Source organism: Monodelphis domestica, chromosome 6 (assembly GCF_027887165.1).
Source record: "Monodelphis domestica isolate mMonDom1 chromosome 6, mMonDom1.pri, whole genome shotgun sequence".
Lineage (NCBI taxonomy): Eukaryota > Metazoa > Chordata > Mammalia > Didelphimorphia > Didelphidae > Monodelphis > Monodelphis domestica.
The window spans coordinates 89,373,109-89,395,227 of NC_077232.1; the positions used below are offsets into that span (position 1 = coordinate 89,373,109).

The following is a 22,119-nucleotide window of genomic DNA, read 5'->3' on the forward strand; positions in this document are numbered from 1 at the left end:
GAAGGAAGGAAGGAAAGTAAGAAGAAACAAAATAGCAACTAGGTAGTATAGTAGATAGAGCACTGGGTCCTGAAATAAAGAATACCTGTGCTCAAATAATATTTACAAAGTTCTTTGCAAACCTTATTGCATTATATAAATTCTGGATATTAAAATCATTTTAATTATTAAAATGATAATTTCTTGACTTCTTAACCAAAGAGAAAATGGATATATTATAAGAGAAAATATTGTTTTTGTTAAAACTTCCCATTTTGTTTGTTCAGTAAAAGTTTGTTAACTTGGAAGCAGTGAATCAACATCGTTAAACTTACTGAGATATCTGAGTTAGAGAGTATTTGTAAAGAAGCATGTTTGTTTGAATTAATTACATGCAAATTGAACATTGTTCAAAAGACAAGTTCTGCCACTAACTTCTAGTGTTCTGGGATATGTCTTTTCCCTCTCCTGAGCCTTAGTTTCTTTAACCGTAAAAAAACAAAAGTTGAAGACTTGATGATTGATTCCTCTAAGCTCTGACTTTCTGTGTTCTAAGAGCTCTCCTGGCACCAACATTAGATATTTTATATTTCAATGTCTTTTTTTTGCCATAGAAGTTTTTGATTTTATCTTACTGAGAATTGCCCTATATCATTGCCAAATATAGATTCATCAAATTATAGATTAAAATGAGATATGAAATATTATTAAGAAGAAGAATGAGGTTGGTTCATCAAACAGTTATTATTTCCAACTGAATGAAACTTTTCAGTTTTTACTCTAAAATTATTAGACAGCTGGTGGTGTCAATATAAATATAACCTCACTTTCTAGGAATATATTGTCTATTAAGGGAGGATAATATGAATAAATAATTATGATAAAAATTGAAAAAAGGTAAATTCCTAAAACAGGAATAAATAGATATCAAAGTATTTTTGATGAGAGAGAGAGACAGAGAGACAGAGAGAGAGAGAGAGAGAGAGAGAGAGAGAGAGAGAGAGAGAGAGAGAGAGAGAGAGAGAGAGAGAGATGACTGGAGGGGAAGTCAGGGAACACTTTATAGAAGGAATGGCATTAAACCTCTGGATCCTGAGTCAGGGTGATCTCTGTTCAAATCAGATCTCAGATACTTTACTAGTAGTATTATACTGGTCTACTTCTATTTGCTTCAATTTTCTCAACTATAATATGAGAAAGATAATAAATAGTACCTAGTTTTCAGAATAAGATGATATCCGGAAAGAGCACTTAACATAGTGTCTAGGACATAATAGGTGTCATACAAATACTTATCCTGTCCATGATCATGTCCAAATTATATAAATTCTTAATAAGCACATATTTACTACAACAGTATATACAGGTATCCTTTCTGTAAGGTGAGGGTTAGGAGCATGGCATTCCTATAATCTGAAAAATCTGCATAAAATTTTTGGCCCTTCTTTCATACCAGAGATGTCTAGATTTTTTTCCTTTTTCTTTTCTGCGGTGTTTATAGTAATTTATACGCATTATGAGTTACTGACATTTTAAGATATCTTTCCATTTCTAGTTTTTGTGTGTCTGTATCATCTGCAGGCATTTACCAAACTAACTTTTTGCTTACTCTAACTTTTTGAAAAATTGTGTTTATTTATGATATTAAGAAATAAAAAATGTTGAAGTGCTGTAATACTATACATATATGTTACGCATTTCTCAGTTTCTAAACTTTTTTGTTTGTTATCTGTGGACCTTTGTGTGTTGTCTGTGACTTCCCCCAAATTCTCCAAAGATTCCTATTTAGCCCATGCTATATTGAAATGGTGTTGGGGACAGTTGCTAAGCAGAGAGGATATCTGAATTTCCTAACAGTGAAAGGCAAATGTCTTCAAAAAAGGAAGAATTTAGACTCTCTTCAGAATCTCTTGTTTTGATTCAACTGATAAAGCATTTCAAATCCGTTCTTAAGGAGAAGTCACAGTGACCATTGAAAACCTTCCATTATGATACCCTGGCTGTCATTGTGGGAGCCAGCTGGTTTCTTCCAGTCAGTCTAGAATGTGTGGGGGTGTGTTTATGGTAGCCCAACTGCTTTTCTGCAGATGGCCTTATTACCATGAGAATTTGTGTCCTGAAACTTTTACCATGACCCCTACCCACTAAGCACCTGTGCCTGTGAAGTTCCTGGGCATTCACATCCCATCTTATAGGAAAGTGTAAGAAAGAAAAAGTAGCCAGATGACCATCAGTCTATAAAATTGGGGTAATAGGACTTCACAACAGTGAAGAAGGTTGGAAGAGGGATGGGTTTAGTGAGGAAGATGATAACTATGGTTCTAGACTGCTTATATATTCAAGGTAGCAGGAGGTGAGTAGGGTTGGGAAAGGAAGAGCATCTTTTGACTGGAAGAGACATTCAGGCTTGTGAGAAAGCTAAGGGATGCTTGCAGTTACAGAGGTAAAGTGAAAGAACCTTAAAGGAATACTCAAAGCAGGCTACTGAATTGATCAATATTTATCAATTGCCCACTCTTTGAAAGACACAAAGGGTCATAAAAATATTCAGTTGAATCCAACAAATATTACCAAAGGCTTGAATTATGTGATGTATTATATTAAGCATTGGTCACAATAGATGTAAATATAAACAAGACAGTCCCCACTTTATAGGAGTATAGTGTCCATCAAGGGAGATATAACATGAATGAATAACTATAATAAAAATAGAAAAAAATGTCTAAAAGAAGAGCAAGCAGATATCTATGCACATTTGAGTAGAAAGAGAACATTGCTAACCAGAGGGTAATTAGGGAACACCTAATGGAAGGAATGCCATTGGAGTTGTGCCCTTTGTATACCACTACCTGAATATGAGTATATTTGTCCTGTTCTTTGGCATCAATATTATAAAATAATTTCACTATGGCATCAATACTTAGCAGAAAATAGGCATGCATCTATACTTATATTATGTATACATACATATATATGCATATATATATATATATATATGAAGAGAGAGACAGAGACAGAGATATAAACAAAGACAGAGATACACACAGATAGAGAATATATATTTTTCAGTTGGCAGTTCTTGGAATCTTGAAACAGTGGGCTAATTAGGGCATTATTTAGGGCCCCCAAGAGGACTACATTTATTAATAAAACATTTGAATTTATCAGAAAAAGTAGAAGCACATGAATTTAATGGGAAATTTATAGCTTGCTTCATAAAAATTATTTATACAAATTGAGACTGTAATTTTTTTAAGCGATGACTCCAGGGATGCAAATACACTTGAATTTTTCAAAGGGAAGGAAGAAATTTAGTTTGCTCTACTATGCATATTTGTTACAAGGATTTTTTTCTCCAATGGAGTGGAAGGTGGAAGAGAGAGAAAATATTTTTTTCTCTTAAATACGAAATTAAAATTTAGTATAAGAAGGCAACTAGAAGGGTTTTCCCTCCCCTTCCTCTTTTAGTTGGACAGGTGATGGTGGTGATCTCAGATTTCAAGGTATCATCTCTACATAGATGTCTACCAAATTTACATATTCCATCTTAATTTGCTTCCTAGATTACAAATCTGCATTATCATCTCTACTTAGATTTCCAGGATGCATCTTATATCTAACCAGGCTAGAACAATATTTATTTTCTCCCTCACTAAATCCATCCCTCTTTTGAACTTCTTCATTGTTGTTGAGGATACCATCATCTTTTTACCCCAATTTCATAGATTGAAAATCATCCTCTCTTTCTCACCCTCCTATATCCAATCAGTTTTGATGTCTTATCAATTCTAACACCATTTATTGCATCTGTTTCATTCTCTAGACACATGGCCACCATTACATGTCGGGCACTCATCTTCTTTCATTTAGATTATTGCAAGAATGTCCTAATTGATCTCCCCATTTTCAGACATTCCTTTATCTAATTCATCCTACAGGAAACTGTCAAAATAATTTCCGAAAGGCATAAATGTGATCACATCACTCTCCATTCAAAAACTTTAGGGGCTGACTGTTGCCTATAAAATAAAATGTGAATTCCTCAGCCCATCTTTTTTTTTTTTACAATCTTGCTCCAGTCTACCTTTCCAGACAGTTCATATGACTCCCTCCAACACAATATTTACCACTTACACTGAATTTCTAACTGTTCCTTGAACTTAACATTCTTCCTTCCCCTTACCTATGTGTCTTCATCCATGCTGACCCCCATGCCTGACTCTCTCCTTACCTATTATGCCTCTTAGAAAGCTTAACTCCCTTTATAATTTATCCCAGGTTCTAGCTCCTCTGGAGCATCTTCCCTGACTACCTTAGCAGTCATTGCTCTTCTTTCCTCAAACTATACTGTGTCAAAATATAAGTGCTTGCACACACACACATATATAAACAAAAGCAGTGACTTGGTGGTTTATTAAGCATTCTCTATTGGAATGTAAATGGCTTGAGGGCAGGCAGTGATTTTTGTTGTTTTGTTTTTTCTTTATATTTCCAGATTCATACTATACTTTGCAGATATTAGACACTTACTAAATATTTGCTGATTTGAGAGAGAAAGTGAATTTCAAAAAGTTGGAAGAGAATCATAAAAGGCATTTAGATAAGAATGATCATATCTTAGGGAGTGGCTAGAGGATAATTAGATGGACTTGACTAAGCGAGGTGGCACAATGTGCTAGGTGCTGGACCTAGAGTCAGGAAGACTCATCTTCCTGAGTTCCAAATGACTTCAGATACTCAATAGTAGTATGACTTTAAGAAAGTCATTCAACCCCTTTTGTCTCAGTTTCCTTTTCTGTAAAATGAGCTGGAGAAGAAAGTGACAAACAACTCCAGTATCTTTGCAAAGAAAACCTGAAATGGAGTCACAAGGAGTCAGACAGACCTGAACAATAACTGACTAAGGTAGAAGGTATTTAGTGGAATCTTGCAAAATAGCTATGTGACTAAGGGATTGTTGGACTTCAGTTTCCTTATCTGTAAAATATTTGGTTCAGATTCGATCATTTATAAAGCTTTTTCTACTTAAAATATTTTGTGATAAGATTGTCTAGGAAAGTTGGGGCCTGATTATACAGCACCTTGAATGACAGGATGAGAAGACAGGACTTTTTTATCAAAATTTTTTTATCAATTTTTATCAATTGTATCAATGGAGAACCATGGATAGTGTTTTAGTACAAGAGTGAGAAGACAGAAAGAATGATTTAGTGGTATGTGCAGAATAGATTGAGTGTGTATAGGACTAGAGTTGGAGAGGGCACTTACCTAGGAAACTGCTGAGGTAACATTTGCAAGAATTTGCAAGAAAAAAATAGGAGCTTGGAGTAGGGGAATCATCATTGCTAATAGTATGTTTGTTCATGAAAGAATATTTTTTTTGAAGGAAAAACATTGACTCCTTCATCTCCCTACACTGAGTGCTTTGCATACTGTGTTGGCTTTGACCATGAATTCTATATTCTCTTTCAGTTGACCATGTTCTTCCTGAGCCCGGTGCTAGTTTACTCGCCACCTTTGAAAAGTGGCATGAGGCTGCCGACACCAAATCCTGCTGTGATTACTCTCTCCACGTGGACATCACCAGTTGGTATGATGGGATCCGAGAAGAGCTGGATATGCTGGTGCAAGACAAAGGTCAGTGGTAGACCGGGGATGGCTTGTTTTCCCTCAGTGAGTTTAGAGGAGACAACCATAATTTTTTTCCATGTCTTGGGGTCTAATGCCTTTATATTAGCAAGTCTTTTCTAAGCATCTAAAATAAGGGAAAAAAAAGTCACCATGACTTAGGATTCCTGAGCTACAAGAACAATCTTGGTTCTAAACTTTTTAATTACCTGTGTGACCTTGGGAGAGCCATTTTCCTCTCTGACCATCAGTTTTCCCATTGGTAAAATCAGAGATAGATAGCTGAGATCTCTTCTAAGATCCATTGTAGATCTCATAGTCCATCTTTGTGTATACATATATATGTGTAGACAAATATATACAAATATGTATGTATAGATGCATATATATGTTTATATAATGATGGGCTATCATGCCTAGGATAGATTTATATTTGCCTATAATTATCTATGCCTCCATACATATAAATATACCAATAAAGAACAAGGGCGACTTCTGGTCAAGATGGCGGCTTAGAGAAAGCTGAAGTTCAGATCTCTGGAAACCCTTCCCTACCGAACTCAAACTATATGATCCTAGGGCACCGAAATTCAAAACGATCAACAGAATAGATCCAGGTAATCCTCCTCCTGGACCTGGATCAAAAGGTACGGCCCTCCCCAAAAGCCAGAACCCGAGATCACTCAGATCTAAGGGACAGGCAGAAGGAAGGTCCCAGGACCCATCCCCCCCCCCCAACCCAGAGCTCTGAGTCTGAGGCAGCAGAGGGAAGCTCAGAGCCTCAGGGCCGGCTACTCTGAAGGCCACTTCCTGAAAACAACCTGACTCAGTCGAGGGGGCACCCAACACAGACAGCAGGGAAACAGAGAGAGACGGGGGGAGCCTGTAACACCCTGGCTGGATCCTTCCACCCGAGTCTCATGGAAGGTCCCTGCCTCAGGGCATACTCAGTTCAACCCAGCGAAAGCTAATCCTATCAGGAACCCTCTGAGCTCCAGGAAGCCGCGGCCCCTCCCCCCTCAGAGTGCTGGCTCTTCTGGCCAGCTAAGGCACAGAAACAAACACCCCGCGGAAAGGGCCAAGCCAGGCTCAGAGTGTGGAAGTAAGGCAACAGAGAAGCATCAGGAGGGAACCGAGGAGGGCAGTAACACGAAAACACCAGCAATTCCTGGCTTCCCTGGGAAGACAGAACAACAACTGCATAGAACAATCTGCCTAGGGCTAAAACTTCTGAACACCAGACAGAGATAAGAAAAGCTAGTCCTCCCCACTCAGATAGAGATGGCAAACTCCACAGAAGCACAAAAGCCCTAAAATTCCAAGAAAACAAAGAAGAAGGGGGAGACTTTGGACACATTTTATAGAGCAAAAAATACAAAATACAGAGGAGATAGAAGAGGAAACACAAGCAAATGCTCTGAAAACTTCCAAAGGAAATGAAAACTCTCCACAAACCCATGAAGAATTTGAATCGGAAAGGATCAAAAAGATGGAAACCTTCTGGGAGGAAAAGTGGGAAATAATGCAAAAGAAATTCACGCATCTATACAACCAGTTTGACCAAAGTGAAAAGGAAAACCAGGCTTTAAAAGTAGAATCAGGCAACTCGAAGACAACAAGCAAGAATTAATAAAACAAAGCCAAAAAACCAAGAAATTAGAAGAGAACATAAAATATCTCACTGACAAGGTGACAGATTTGGAAAATAGATAATTTAAGAATAATTGGACTTCCAGAAAATCCAGAAATAAATAGCAAACTCGACATTGTAATACAAGAGATAATCAAAGAAAATAGCCCAGAGATTCTAGAACAAGAGGGCAATACAGCCACTGACAGAGCTCACAGAACACCCTCTACACTAAATCCCCAAAAGACAACTCCCAGGAATGTAATTGCCAAATTCCAAAGCTTTTAAATGAAAGAAAAAATCCTAGAAGAAGCCAGAAAAAGACAATTTAGATATAAAGGAATGCAAATCAGGGTCACACAAGACCTTGCAAGTTCCACTCTGAATGATCGTAAGGCATGGAACATGATTTTCAGAAAGGCAAGAGATCTGTGCCTTCAACCAAGAATCAGCTATCCAGAAAAATGACTATATACTTCCAAGGGAATGTATGGACATTCAACAAAACAGAAGATTTCCAAGTTTTTGCAAAGAAAAGACCAGAGCTCTGTGGAAAGTTTGATACCAAAAAACAAAGAGCATGGAATACCTGAAAAGGTAAATATGAGGAGAGGGAAAAGGAGAAAAATGTTATCTTTTTCTTTTACTCAAACTCTCTTCTATAAGGACTACATTTATATCAACCTATGTATACTAACATGTGGGGAAAATGTAATGTGTAAATAGGGGGAAAAGAAAGACCAAATAGAATAATCTTTCTCACACAAAGATTCACATGGGAAGGGGAAGGGAAGAAAACTCCTATAAGAAGGAGAGGAAGAGAGTTTTTACTTAAACCTTAATCTCAGGGAAATCAACTCTGAGAGGGAAGAACATCCAGACCATTGGGATCTTGAATTCTATTTTACCCAACAAGGGTAGGGAGAAGGGAAAACCAAGGGGGGGAGGGGGAGGGAACACAAAAAAGGGAGGGAAGAAGAAGGGGGAGGAGGAGGGAACAAAAAGGGAGGGACTAGAAAGGGAAACATATCAAGGGAGGGGACAAGGGGGGCTGATTTAAAGTAAATCACTGGACTAAAAGGTAGAGCTGAAGAAGACAGGTTAGAATTAGGGAAGGATATCAAAATGCCAGGGAGTCCACAGGTGACAGTCATAACTTTGAACATGAATGGGATGAACTCACCCATAAAATGTAGACGGATTAGAATCCCAAACCCTACCATATGTTGTCTTCAAGAAACACACATGAGGTGGGTAGACACCCACAAGGACAGAATTTAAAGGATGGAGTAAGACCGTCTGGGCCTCAACTGACAGAAAGAAGGCAGGAGTGGTAATCATGATATCTGATAAAGCCAAAGCAAAAATAGACCTGATCAAAAGGTATAGGGAAGGTAATTATATTTTGTTAAAAGGGACTTTAGATAATGAGGAAATATCACTAATCAACATGTATCCACCAAATAATATAGCACCCAAATTTCTAATGGAGAAACTAGGAGAATTGAAGGAAGAAATAGACACTAAAACCATATTAGTGGGCGACTTAAAAAAAACCATTATCAAATTTAGATAAATCAAATAAAAAAAATAAATAAGAAAGAGGTAAAAGAAGTGAATGAAATCTTAGAAAAATTAGAATTAATAGACATATGGAGAAAAATAAATAGGAATAAAAGGAATACACCTTCTTCTCAGCACCACATGGCACATTCACAAAAATTGACCATACATTAGGTCACAGAAACATAGCACACAAATGCAGAAAAGCAGAAATAATGAATGCAGCCTTCTCAGATCACAAGGCAATAAAAATAATGATTAGTAATGGTACATGGAAAACCAAATCTAAGACCAATTGGAAATTAAACAATATGATACTCCAAAACTGTTTAGTTAAAGAAGAAATCATAGAAACAATTAATAATTTCATCGAGGAAAATGACAATGGCGAGACATCCTTTCAAACCTTTTGGGATGCAGCCAAAGCGGTAATCAGAGGTAAATTCATATCAATGAGTGCATATATCAACAAACTAGGGAGAGCAGAGATCAATCAATTGGAAATGCAAATAAAAAAAACTCGAAAGCGATCAAATTAAAAACCCCCAGCAGAAAACCAAACTAGAAATCCTAAAAATTAAGGGAGAAATTAATAAAATTGAAAGTGATAGAACTACTGATTTAATAAATAAGACAAGAAGCTAGTACTTTGAAAAAACAAACAAAATAGACAAAGTACTGGTCAATCTAATTAAAAAAAGGAAGGAAGAAAAGCAAATTAACAGCATCAAAGATGTAAAGGGGGACAGCACCTCCGATGAAGAGGAAATTAAGGCAATCATTAAAAATTACTTTGCCCAATTATATGGCAATAAATACACCAATTTAGGTGATACGGATGAATATATACAAAAATACAACCTGCCTAGACTAACAGAAGAAGAAATAGAATTCTTAAATAATCCCATATCAGAAAATGAAATTCAACACGCCATCAAAGAACTTCCTAAGAAAAAAAATCCCCGGGGCCTGATGGATTCACCAGTGTATTCTATCAAACATTCAGAGAACAGTTAATCCCAATATTATACAAATTATTTGACATAATAAGCAAAGAGGGAGTTCTACCACACTCCTTTTATGACACAAACATGGTACTGATTCCAAAACCAGACAGGTCAAAAACAGAGAAAGAAAACTATAGACCAATCTCCCTAATGAATATAGATGCAAAAATCTTAAATAGGATACTAGCAAAAAGACTCCAGCAAGTGATCAGAAGGATCATTCACCATGATCAAGTAGGATTTATACCAGGGATGCAGGGCTGGTTCAATATTAGGAAAACCATCCACATAATTGGCCACATAAACAAGCAAACCAACAAGAACCACATGATTATCTCATTAGATGCAGAAAAAGCCTTTGATAAAATACAACACCCATTCCTATTAAAAACATCAGAAAGCATAGGAATAGAAGGGTCGTTCCTAAAAAATAATAAACAGTATATATCTACAACCATCAGCTAATATCATCTGCAATGGGGATAAACTAGATGCATTCCCAATAAGATCAGGAGTGAAACAAGGATGCCCATTATCACCTCTACTATTTGACATTGTACTAGAAACACTAGCAGTAGCAATTAGAGAAGATAAAGGAATTGAAGGCATCAAAATAGGCAAGGAGGAGACCAAGTTATCTTTGCAGATGCCATGATGGTCTACTTAAAGAATCCTAGAGATTCAACCAAAAAGCTAATTGAAATAATCAACAACTTTAGCAAAGTTGCAGGATACAAAATAAACCCACATAAGTCATCAGCATTTCTATATATCTCCAACATTGCTCAGCAGCAAAAACTAGAAAGAGAAATCCCATTCAAAATCACCTTAGACAAAATAAAATACCTAGGAATCTATCTCCCAAGACAAACACAGGAACTATATGAACACAACTACAAAACACTCTCCACACAACTAAAACTAGACTTGAGCATGTGGAAAAACATTAACTGCTCATGGATAGGACGAGCCAATATAATAAAAATGACCATCCTACCCAAACTTATTTATCTATTTACTGCCATACCCATTGAACTCCCAAAAAATTTCTTTACTGATTTAGAAATAACCATAACAAAGTTCATTTGGAAGAACAAAAGATCAAGGATATCCAGGGAAATAATGAAAAAAAAAATACAAATGATGGGGGTCTTACAGACCTTAAATTATATTACAAAGCATCAGTCATCAAAACAATTTGGTACTGGCTAAGAGAGAGAAAGGAGGATCAGTGGAATAGACTGGGGGCAAGCGACCTCAGCAAGACAGTATATGATAAACCCAAAGATCCCAGCTTTTGGGACAAAAATCCACTGTTCAATAAAAACTGTTGGGAAAACTGGAAGACAGTGTGGGAGAGATTAGGAATAGATCAACACCTCACACCCTACACCAAGATAAATTCAAAATGGGTGAATGACTTAAACATAAAGAAGGAAACCATAAGTAAATTGGGTAAACACAGAATAGTATACATGTCAGACCTTTGGGAGGGGAAAGACTTTAAAACCAAGCAAGACATAGAAAGAATCACAAAATGTAAAATAAATAATTTTGACTACATCAAACTAAAAAGCTTTTGTACAAACAAAACCAATGTAACTAAAATCAGAAGGGAAACAACAAATTGGGAAACAATCTTCATAGAAACCTCTGACAAAGGTTTAATTACTCAAATTTATAAAGAGCTAAATCAATTGTACAAAAAATCAAGCCATTCTCCAATTGATAAATTGGCAAGGGACATGGATAGGCAATTCTAAGATAAAGAAATCAAAATTATTAATAAGTACATGAAGAAGTGTTCTAAATCTCTTATAATCAGAGAGATGCAAATCAAAACAACTCTGAGGTATCACCTCACACCTAGCAGATTGGCTAACATGATAGCAAAGGAAAGTAATGAATGCTGGAGGGGATGTGGCAAAGTGGGGACATTAATTCATTGCTGGTGGAGTTGTGAACTGATTCAACCATTCTGGAGGACAATTTGGAATTATGCCCAAAGGGTGACAAAAGAATGTCTACCCTTTGATCCAGCCATAGCACTGCTGGGTTTGTACCCAAAAGAGATAATGGAGAAAAAGACTTGTACAAGAATATTCATAGCTGCGCTCTTTGTGATGGCCAAAAACTGGAAAACGAGGGGATGCCCATCAATTGGGGAATGGCTGAGTAAATTGTGGTATATGTTGGTGATGGAATACTATTGTGTTCAAAGGAATAATAAAGTGGAGGAATTCCATGGAGACTGGAACGACCTCCAGGAAGTGATGCAGAGCGAGAGGAGCAGAACCAGGAGAACATTGTACACAGAGACTAATACACTGTGGTATAATCTAACATAATGGACTTCTCCATTAGTGGCGGTGTAATGTCCCTGAACAATCTGCAGGGATCTAGGAGAAAAAACACTATCCATAAGCAGAGGATAAACCGTGGGAGTAGAAACACCGAGGAAAAGCAACTGCCTGACTACAGCGGTTGAGGGGACATGACAGAGGAGAGACTCTAAACGAACACTCTAATGCAAATATCAACAACATGGCAATGGGTTCGAATCAAGAACATATGTGATACCCAGTGGAATCACGCGTCGGCTATGGGGGGTGGGGGGTAGGAAAAGAAAATGATCTTTGTCTTTAATGAATAATGCTTGGAAATGATCAAATAAAATATTATAAAATAAAAAAAAAGAAGAAGGGCATGCTTGTTGACTGTGAGGATAATGAAATTGGTCATCTCGGCAGGAAGTTGCAACAGGAACTTCTCAGAGAATATGTCTCATCTGTTCACAATAGAATATTCATATATCTGTAAGGGAAGCTGTCCAAGGTTCTATCTGCGTGGTGGCCAATGAATATAGTTGTGCCCAGAGATTTTAATGTCAATCAGAGAAATATACTGAGTCACCCTGAATTGGATGATCAGTCTAGTAAAGACTCCTGGGGGATATTCTTTTAAGGGAGCAACTAGGATAGTTGGAAAAGGACACTAAATCAGGGTTCATACACACACATACACACACACACACACACACACACACACACATATATATTCTAATCCTGGTTCTGCTTTACTGTGTGAATGCTGCAAAGTCACTTCATTTCCCTAAGCTCTATTTTCTTATTTATAAAATGATAGATTTGGACTCGACCAGAGATATCAAACAATCTACTCCCAAGCTAGGAATCAGATAAAAATGTAATTGGGAAATATTTAACAAAATAAGTAAAAATATAGTTGTAGTGGATGTTCAGTCGTGTTCAATTTTTGGGACTCCATTTGGAGTTTTCTTGACAAAAATACTGGTATAGTTTGCCACTTCCTTCTCCAACTCATTTATAAATGAGGAAACTGAGGCAATCAAGGTTAAGTGACTTGGGTCAAATAGTTAATAAATGTCTGAGGCCAGATTTGAATTGAAGACTTCCTAACTCTAGTCCCAGTACTCTATTCACTATGTAAACAGCTGCCCTAAAATATAGAATACCATAGATAATATTAATTTGTGGATTTATAAGTCAATCTGTTGCCAATCTAAGTTTGACACCATTGGGCTAGATACCATATAAGGTCTCTTTATTTTCCAATGTTTTATATATTACATTCTGTAGACTCATCCAGCTCTGACATTCTGTGTTCACTGTGCCTTTCTAGCTACATAATTCTATGTTCTAAGGTTTATTGGAAAGAACATTTGAATGAGTGGCAGATGACCTGGGTTTGAATTGTAATTTGTTATTCTACTTACTACCTGGGTGACCTTGGACAAGTCTCTTCCATCCCCTATGCCTTAATTTGGACAGGATAATGTCTAGGGTTATTTTTAGTTCAGGTATTGAGTGGCCTACAATGTCCTGAAGTCATATTTATCTCTTAATTAAATGCAATCTATTAATTAAATTAATTAATTAAGTGAAATTTAATTGAGAGATCTAGCTAGCATATTGAATGACAAAGTCATTGATCCTCCTTCCAATCCCGATTGCTCTTGGAGGGAATTAGGGTTAGAGTCTTGCTCCATTTGGACCCTCATGTCCATTCTCCCATTCTTAATAGTGGCATGCCAGGCCCCTCCAGGACACCTGCCCAGTGGAGCAGAGCTGGCTGAATTGAGGATAAGCAATTCTTACCATCTGCTCTGAAACTGCATCCTAAGATCTACTAGGCCTTACTTTATGCCCTGACACTATGTCGTCTGATTTCCAGTTGTTGCCATCCAATGTATCTTACCCTTTGTGCTTCTGGAAAATTGGGGACCCTTGCATAGAAATTACAGAAAGGAATATGTTATCCCAATATGAGAGGGAAAATTCTGATTAAATTAATCTAATAGTGGAATATCTTCCTTTGAGAGATAGTAAATTCTCTCCTCTTTCAGATAGTTAAGCAAGAATGATGATTGTAAGCTCCTCAAGAGCAGGGGACTGTCTTTTGCAACTTATTTTATCCACAGAACTTAGCACAGTGCCTGGCACATAGTTTGCACTTAATAAATGTTTATTGATTGGCAGAGGAAATTCACATTCAGCAATAGATTGATCTAGGTGGTGCCGAAAGTCTCTTCTACCTCTGACATTCTGTGGCTCTATCCTATTATAGACCTGAAAAAGTTAATCCTGGGGGAGAGTTCCTTTGAAATTTCTGGAGCTGGAGAGTGTAGGGAGGATTTTATTAAGTTTAAAAGGAATTGATCTGGAGTCTGATCATTTTGACAGGCAGCTTAAGTGAACTCCTTTTGATAGGATACTTTGATGTCTGCCCTTTCTGGGTTCCACTCTACTTTTGCAGATTGGATTGATTTCAAATCAAATATATTTCCTTAGAGACACATTACAATAGTTCCAAACTAAAAGGCTTTTCTTTAATTTCATTATCCCCAGAGGAGGTATCTCTTTGTCTATAAATCTTTACAGCCATTTCTGCTGCCTTGCCAAATCATAGCATTTTGTGGTCCTGGAAAGAAACTTAAAGAGCCCATATTCTTCATCTTTCAAAGAAAGCAATTAAGGACCATGGAAGTAAGAGACTTGCCGAAGATCACATCCCTATTGTCAGAGAAGAGTATGCACGGTATCTAAAGTATTTTTTAGAGCAACACAAAAGACTATACAGAGAAAGAATGAAGAAAGCTAAAAAAATGGACTGATACCCCCCCCCTCAATCTTGGGAAAAAGGGGGGGATGGGAAAGAGGAACACAAGGGGACAAAAGAAAAGGAGAGATAGAAAGAGATAAACTTAAGAGCTGCATAAGAGGCAACTAGAGTGAAGGGGGGGGGGGATAGTGGCAAGTTTTGCTTGAATCTTTTTTTCACTAGAATTAGCTCAAAATGAGAATAACATCCACCCTCAGTCAGCATTCACTAGCTGGGTGACCCTAGGCAAGTCACTTAACTCTGCCTCAGTTTTCTCATCTGTAAAATGAACTGGAGAAGGAAATGGCAAACACTCCAGTATTTTTGCCATGAAAACATCAAACAGGTCATAAAGCCTCTGGCTCAACTGACAAAAACAACTGAAAAACATCATCAGAGAATGAACTTGAACTCAGGTTTCCTGACTCACAGGCCTGTATTCTTTACACTATATCACACTATCTTGCCATACCTCATTTAAAACATTACCTGAATCTACCCTCCAGGTGTGGTTGTCCTAACAGCTGGCAGACATTCAGGAAATGAGACAAGCAATTTGTGTAACTGAGAGGAGTTGGCCAAGGACCAATCCTATATTTAGAAGCTTGGAAGGTTATTTCCAGAGAGGAGGAAACCTCTGGAGTGGATGTGTGTGGTGAGGAAGATGGATTAAGCATCAATGAATTGCTAATAACTCCAGCATGACTGATAATAGTAAGCCATCAGCTCACAGCTATTCATTCACCTTTCCTTTGTGGACCAGGCTGCTTTGTGTGATGTTCTTGGCAAAATAAATTTGCTCAAAGCATGCCCTTTGTGCATTTTTAGGGAAGCAAAATCCACTGTTTGATGTGGATTCTGTGCTATGATACAGTATGAATAGTTTTCCTGAAGGGATTCTCTCTTAATATTAATCAAATATTCAAGAGACAGAAGCAACCTCAAGTTGACAAAAGTGAAGCTTTAAGCAAAGAACCCAGATTCAAATTCCAGGTTTGCTGCTTATTCCTCTATGGCTTTGAACATGCCACTGGGTCTCTGGGCCTCAGTTTCAGATCTGTCAAGACCAAGGATTGAACTTGTCTAGTTTTTTTAATTTGATTTCCATGGATTTATACACACACACACACACACACACACACACACACACACACACACACACACACATATATATATATATATATATATATATATATATATATATATATATATATATAATTGGTTTCCATAGAATTGATTTCCTTTGTAATCTCATTTTGTTTTAAAATATTCACCAGACTGCCAAAAGATTCCATGACACACACAGGAGATAAGAAGCAATACTTTTAATGGTTTTTTAGGTTTAAGCTAGTTCTATATCACATGATTTCAGAATTGATACAGGTTGGAAGGAAGAGAACTCAGAAGCCAACCTCTGCTTGTTAGAATAATCTCTTCTAAATATACCCAAGAAATGACTTTCCAATGTCTGTTTAAAGATCTCCGGTGGTGGGGATCTCACTACTACTGATACGGCCATTTTTATTTCTGTATATTTTAAATTTTTTTTTTTAAAATCCCTTATATAAGCATAAATCTACCTCTGTATTTCATCTTATTATTCCTAGTTTTTTTTTTCTTTCTGGGGCCAAGTTGAAGAAGTTATAACCTTCTTCCAGATGATGGAGCTTCCAGAACTTGGAAGATTATAATTTTCTCCTTCCTAAACCTTCTCTTCCCAAGGTTAAACATTCACAATTCCTTCAACTGATCTTGTCTCTAGTTTCCCCCAAAACTTTGGTCATTAATTCTCAAAACACTTTCTGGCTTACTATATTGTGTCTCACAGAATTAAACATGGTGCTTCAGATGCAGCCTAACCAGGGCAGAAGGATGCTGGGGATTGTCAACGTTTTCTTGTTCTGGACACAAACCCCAGAGGAAGACTTACAGGATATTAGGATTTAGGGATGGAAAAGCCAGAATTCAATCACAGTTTAGTGATTTGGGGGAACTCAAGTCCAGAAAGATTAGTTTATATGAAGGTTACAAAGCCCATAAATAGCAGATTTGAGATTTTTGATTCAAGTTTTCTGAGTCTAACTGTAGCACTCTTTCTATTTCCCTTAACTTTTTCCTGGTATTCTATGCTTTCCTCAGATGCCTGTTGCAAAAATAACCTAAAAATTTCTGAAAACAATTTGCATAGCTTTCTCTTGGAGTCACCACAATTATCCATTCCTTTCTAGGTAATTTTGCAATCATAAAAGGAGTTTCTTCAATTCCCTTGAAAAGATTCTTAACCTTTTTTGTGTATCCTTTATAAACCTCTTAGGCAGTCTAATGAAGCCTTTTCTGAGTCCTTCTAAGAATCATGTTTTTAAATTAATAAAATAAAACACATGGGATTACAAAGAAAGCCTATTATATGGAAATTGAGATGTAATTTTTTAACCAAGGTCACAGACCTCTAGAAAGAAACCCTAGAACCACAGAAAACCCCGGAGCTAGAAGGGACAATAGAGATCATTGAATCCAGTGTACTGATTTTATTGATAGGGGGACTAAGGACCAAGGATGTTAGGTTATTTCATTAAACTCACACAACTTGTATATCAAAGGGCTTAGATGTGAACCCAGATTCTCCAACTCCACATCTAATATTTTCCTTATTAATGTAGGACTAAACATTGTTTCCATAAAAAGGTTGAAGAATTCTCCCTTTGTCAGAGGAGAGGGAATGAGATCAGAGAAGCCATATTCTCTATACGCCAGAATCATGTGCTCTAGAAACACCTTTTCTTTATATAGAAATGAAACACAAAAGTAAAGAATCTCAGAGACAATGGCCAAAGCTAAAAGGTAGAGAAATAATTTGCAGTGGAAAAGCAAGGGTTCAAATTCTCATTGAGTTATTTATCTTTTTGACATTCAGGCAGAGTGAACAAATCCCCCAGGTAAGAAGATTGGACTAGAGATGATTTTGAAGATTTTTCAGCCCTATGTATTATAATTCTCTAAGTTTTTGTCTATCCAAAAATGAGCTGGAGGAATGTAGGAACTTTCCCATTTAGGTGATATCATGTTCAAACAGGGTCCCCAAGGCCAATGAATTGTGGGAAAGGATAATTAGATCTAGCATCATCCACAAATCCATTTATTGAGTATCCCTTTTATCCTAGCATTCCTTTTTATCCATGCTCTGACTGTGTCATTCATTAATTTGTCCAAATGCTTTCTGAATTTTACTTCTATTTCCTGCTGGATTTAGATAAGAAATATATTTTATTTTCAACAATCTCTAAATGAGATTTTCATTTGCTTTAGTTGTTTAAAAACATAATTCTGAAAAGAGAGTTTTCACTAGACTGACAAAGAGATGCAGAACACAAAAAAGGTTAAGAAATTCTATCTAAGAATGATGAATTTTGTAAGTTTATGAGGCATAGCACTGGTCTTCCCACAAAGAAGTAAGGTGTGGGAGAAGGAACATTGCTTAGCAAGGCCTTAAAGCATTTAGATTCTAACCTTTGCTTCATCATTTGATTAGCCAAGTCACTTTAACTTTCTAAGTCTTGGTGTACTCATCTGTAAAATGGAAAATGGAAACCTTTCACTTTCTATCTTAAAGGGTTGTTGTTGTTGGAGGTGGTGGTGGTAATATGTGTGTATAGGTTTATATAAATATGTATATATAAATATTTGTTTATTTGTATTTATGTATGTAAATATGTGTATTTATATTGTTTTATCTCTATCCATGAAAGTGGTTTATAAGCCTTATATAAATATAATCTATTATTAATTGCCTAAATCTTCCTTTTCTTTAACCAAAAACATTTAGGGATGTTTTCTGCCCATGAGGTCTTCTTGGATGAATGAAAGCCCATTTCTCTGCTAGCTCGCCCCCCACATTCAAATCCAATGATCTTCTAGAAAAGTTTAATGCTAACCATGTCTCTACTTTCCATTCTGTTCTTTGTAGCCAAGAAAAAGATCCCATGCACTCATACTCCCATCCTGGATATCAACTGATTCTACAAATCTCTTGTCTTTTCTTTTGGAACAGGTGTTAATTCTTTCCAAGTCTACATGGCTTATAAAGATCTCTACCAGATGTCCGACAGCCAGGTATACATCTCCATGCTTCTTACCCATACTGGCCATCAAGAGCCAATTGTGAAATTTTCAGTGTGAGCTTTTACACCTTGGAACAAACACTATAATTCAGGGCTTTATTTATTATTTTTGATTGATTAGTCTTAAGAAAAGGATGGAGAAAATATTAATAATTCAGAGTAAATTTAAAAGTATGTTGTGAATTTTCAGAGAACTGGTTGTTAACCATTTATCCCTAGTCAAGTCACATATGTTAAACTTTTGAATGAGGAATTTCCCTTTAGTTTCACTGTTAATTGCCCTACATTCTCCATCATTTAATTAAGAGGGATAAAATGGGAAGGATTAACACCAATGCTCAGTATCTTGGTTTTTCTACTGGTGATTGTTAAAAATAGCATACACACAGGATTTGGGGAGGTGTTCTTCACCATTAGACATCATTCATTTCATCTACAATCAGACATGTTTAATTATGTGAGAAATATAATTGCTACTAGTTGAATAGTGACTCCATCCATTTATTTATTTATTATTTATTTATCAAGTACCTACTATATTCTATGCCTTTGGGGGTGACCTCATGAATGAAAGTGGGAGGGAGTCTTTCAGGAAAGGCCCTGGTTGAACCTCTTAGGCAGGGGGCTCCTCGGCTGGAATCTTTCCTTGGTCACAAACATACACATCCACAGACAGCTCTGATCCTCCCCTGGTTTGCTGGGTGTTTCGGAAATGCTAGGACTGAGGGGCAATGGACCCCCGGAGATCCAAAGACAAAATAATCACTGCTGTTAACTGCTCAGATCACTTGGTGTTGTCTTCAAGAAGGTGATTGCTTTGGGCAGTCTTTCACTAAAGCCATGAATATGGAGTCAGGAAGACCTGAGTTTGAATCCTATCTCAGACACTGTAACACACTGGGTGAATCACTTAATCTCCCTCAACTTCACCTTTGTTATTTTCTGTTGATTATTTATTTCAATCATTTCATACTCTTTGGGACTGCATTTTGGGTTTGATTTTCTTGGCTAAGAGTGGTTTGCCATTTCCCTCTCCAGATCATTTTACAAATGAGGAAACTGAGGCAGAGTTATGTGACTTGCCTAAGATCCCACAGGCTAATAGGTGAACTGAGTAAGAAGAGTCTTCCTGACTCCAGGACCAGCAGACACTGTGCTACCCAGCTACCCCAACTTCAACTTTCTCTTCTGTAAAATGGGGATAATAATGACACCTATCAAAGGACTTTTGTGAGGATCAAATGAGATAATTATATAAAGCACTATGCAAACCTTAAAGTAGTATAGAGATATTAGCTATTTATTATAATGTATGTGACAGCTTATTAAAATATACATTTTAATAAATGTGCCTAAAACTTACTTTCTCAAAATACATTCAGTTTAGAACAAAGAGAGCTGTTGTGAAGAAATAGTACTATTAATATCATGTTTCCTGAAAACCCACTTTTTGTTTTCAATCATTCATTAAAAATATTGATTACAAAATTTTGGGTTTATGCTCACTCTACCTTGTTCCTTCTCCAGCTCTATGAAGCATTTACATTCCTAAAAGGACTTGGAGCAGTCATCTTAGTCCATGCTGAAAATGGAGACTTGATAGCTCAGGTAAGTAAATAAATGAAGTAAGTTTCATTTGTAATGAAGAAATGAGGGTGAGTCAATCATCAATCATCTAATAAGTACCAAAAGCTGACATAGGAATGCGAAGACAAAATCCAGACAGTCCTTGCTTTTATTTAATGGGGGACATAGGAGAGAGAAGAGGAGAGATAACAATATGTTCATAGTATACATAGGGCACAAGACCTGAGTTCTTGTCCTGAATCTCCCATACATTGCCTGCATGATCTTGGATATGTTACATTCTCTAAGTATATACTTCTCTGTCTGTAAAATTGGGATTATGACATGACCTGCCTACCTTTGAATTCTGTTTCAGGATAAGGAATGTATAATGTGGTTTTAAACTTTTTAAAAAAGTTTTTCATTGTGGTTATTGTTTTACATTGTATATAAGGGAATAATGCTAGTTGTTATTAAATAACCATTTAAAAAACTTTTATTATAAATTAGAAACTTCAGACCCATAGAGATTCTTTTGCCCATTTCCCATTTTTAAAGTATGAAGAGCTTGTTGAATTATCATGTGTGAGATATTTTAATTCCATATTTTTCTTCTTAAAGATTTTCTCTTCCAATTTGGGAATGATTTTGATCTTTTCAGTAAGAAGTCAAGGTCCTGATTATTCATAGACAGCAAATTTGGAAGTGACACCCTTTCGTTTCCTGTTTGTTATAATTAATTTCTATTTTTATAATGTCATTTGGTGTTTATGACCAAAATGGCTACTTGCTTAAAAAATTAATGTTATATAGAACTGAGACTTCTGAGGAGTCTTTATACCTTTGACTTCTTTTGTTATTTAAATACTAAGTCATAGTTTTCGACATGTTTTCCACCACTCTCCCTTCTACATAGAAGTCATTGAATACCTAACATCTATTAACTTAATATGGAGATAATTGGTCAGACCTACATAGCCTTTCTTTAACTCCCCATCTGCTGTGACAAATGTTGATACTTAAGATACAATTGTCTCCATGGGAGTCTTTAATTTTTGCTCATACTCATCGTGAACACACATGATCATGTGTGTGTTCAGTTCTTTCAGTTCTGTGGGTCAGAAAGAATTAGGGTTTGAATTCTTGCCCTACTGTTTACTACCACTATTCCCTTGGAAAAATTGCTTGACTTCTCTAGACCTTAGTTTCTTAATTTATAATAAATAAAGAAATTGACAAAATATATTTAGTATTGCTTCCTGCATCCCAGACCAACAAAGGAACATCCAACCATGGAAGACTTGGACATCTTGCTTTCATAAAACATGATGTTCCTTGTTTCCTTTGGACATGTGTACATGCACTTTGTACATGTCAATATGTGTGTACATATGCTCATATATATACACATAAGTCAAAGTCTGTCATCTTCTTAGATTTAGATTCCTTATGTTCTGGTTTAATTTAAAACAATAATATCAGTATCAGT

General features: G+C 36.5%; 1 protein-coding gene across 2 annotated transcripts in view; it reads left to right on the top strand.

Annotated features, from left to right (window-relative positions):
- CRMP1 (collapsin response mediator protein 1) overlaps window positions 1-22,119 on the top strand; it is an 85,515-nt gene that overhangs the window by 45,683 nt on the left and 17,713 nt on the right. For both annotated transcript variants that reach the window (XM_001364480.4, XM_007496748.2), the window contains exons 4-6: window positions 5,452-5,616; window positions 18,995-19,056; window positions 20,592-20,672. In XM_001364480.4, the coding sequence (XP_001364517.1) occupies window positions 5,452-5,616; window positions 18,995-19,056; window positions 20,592-20,672 (308 nt within the window). The remainder of the gene's footprint in view (window positions 1-5,451; window positions 5,617-18,994; window positions 19,057-20,591; window positions 20,673-22,119) is intronic.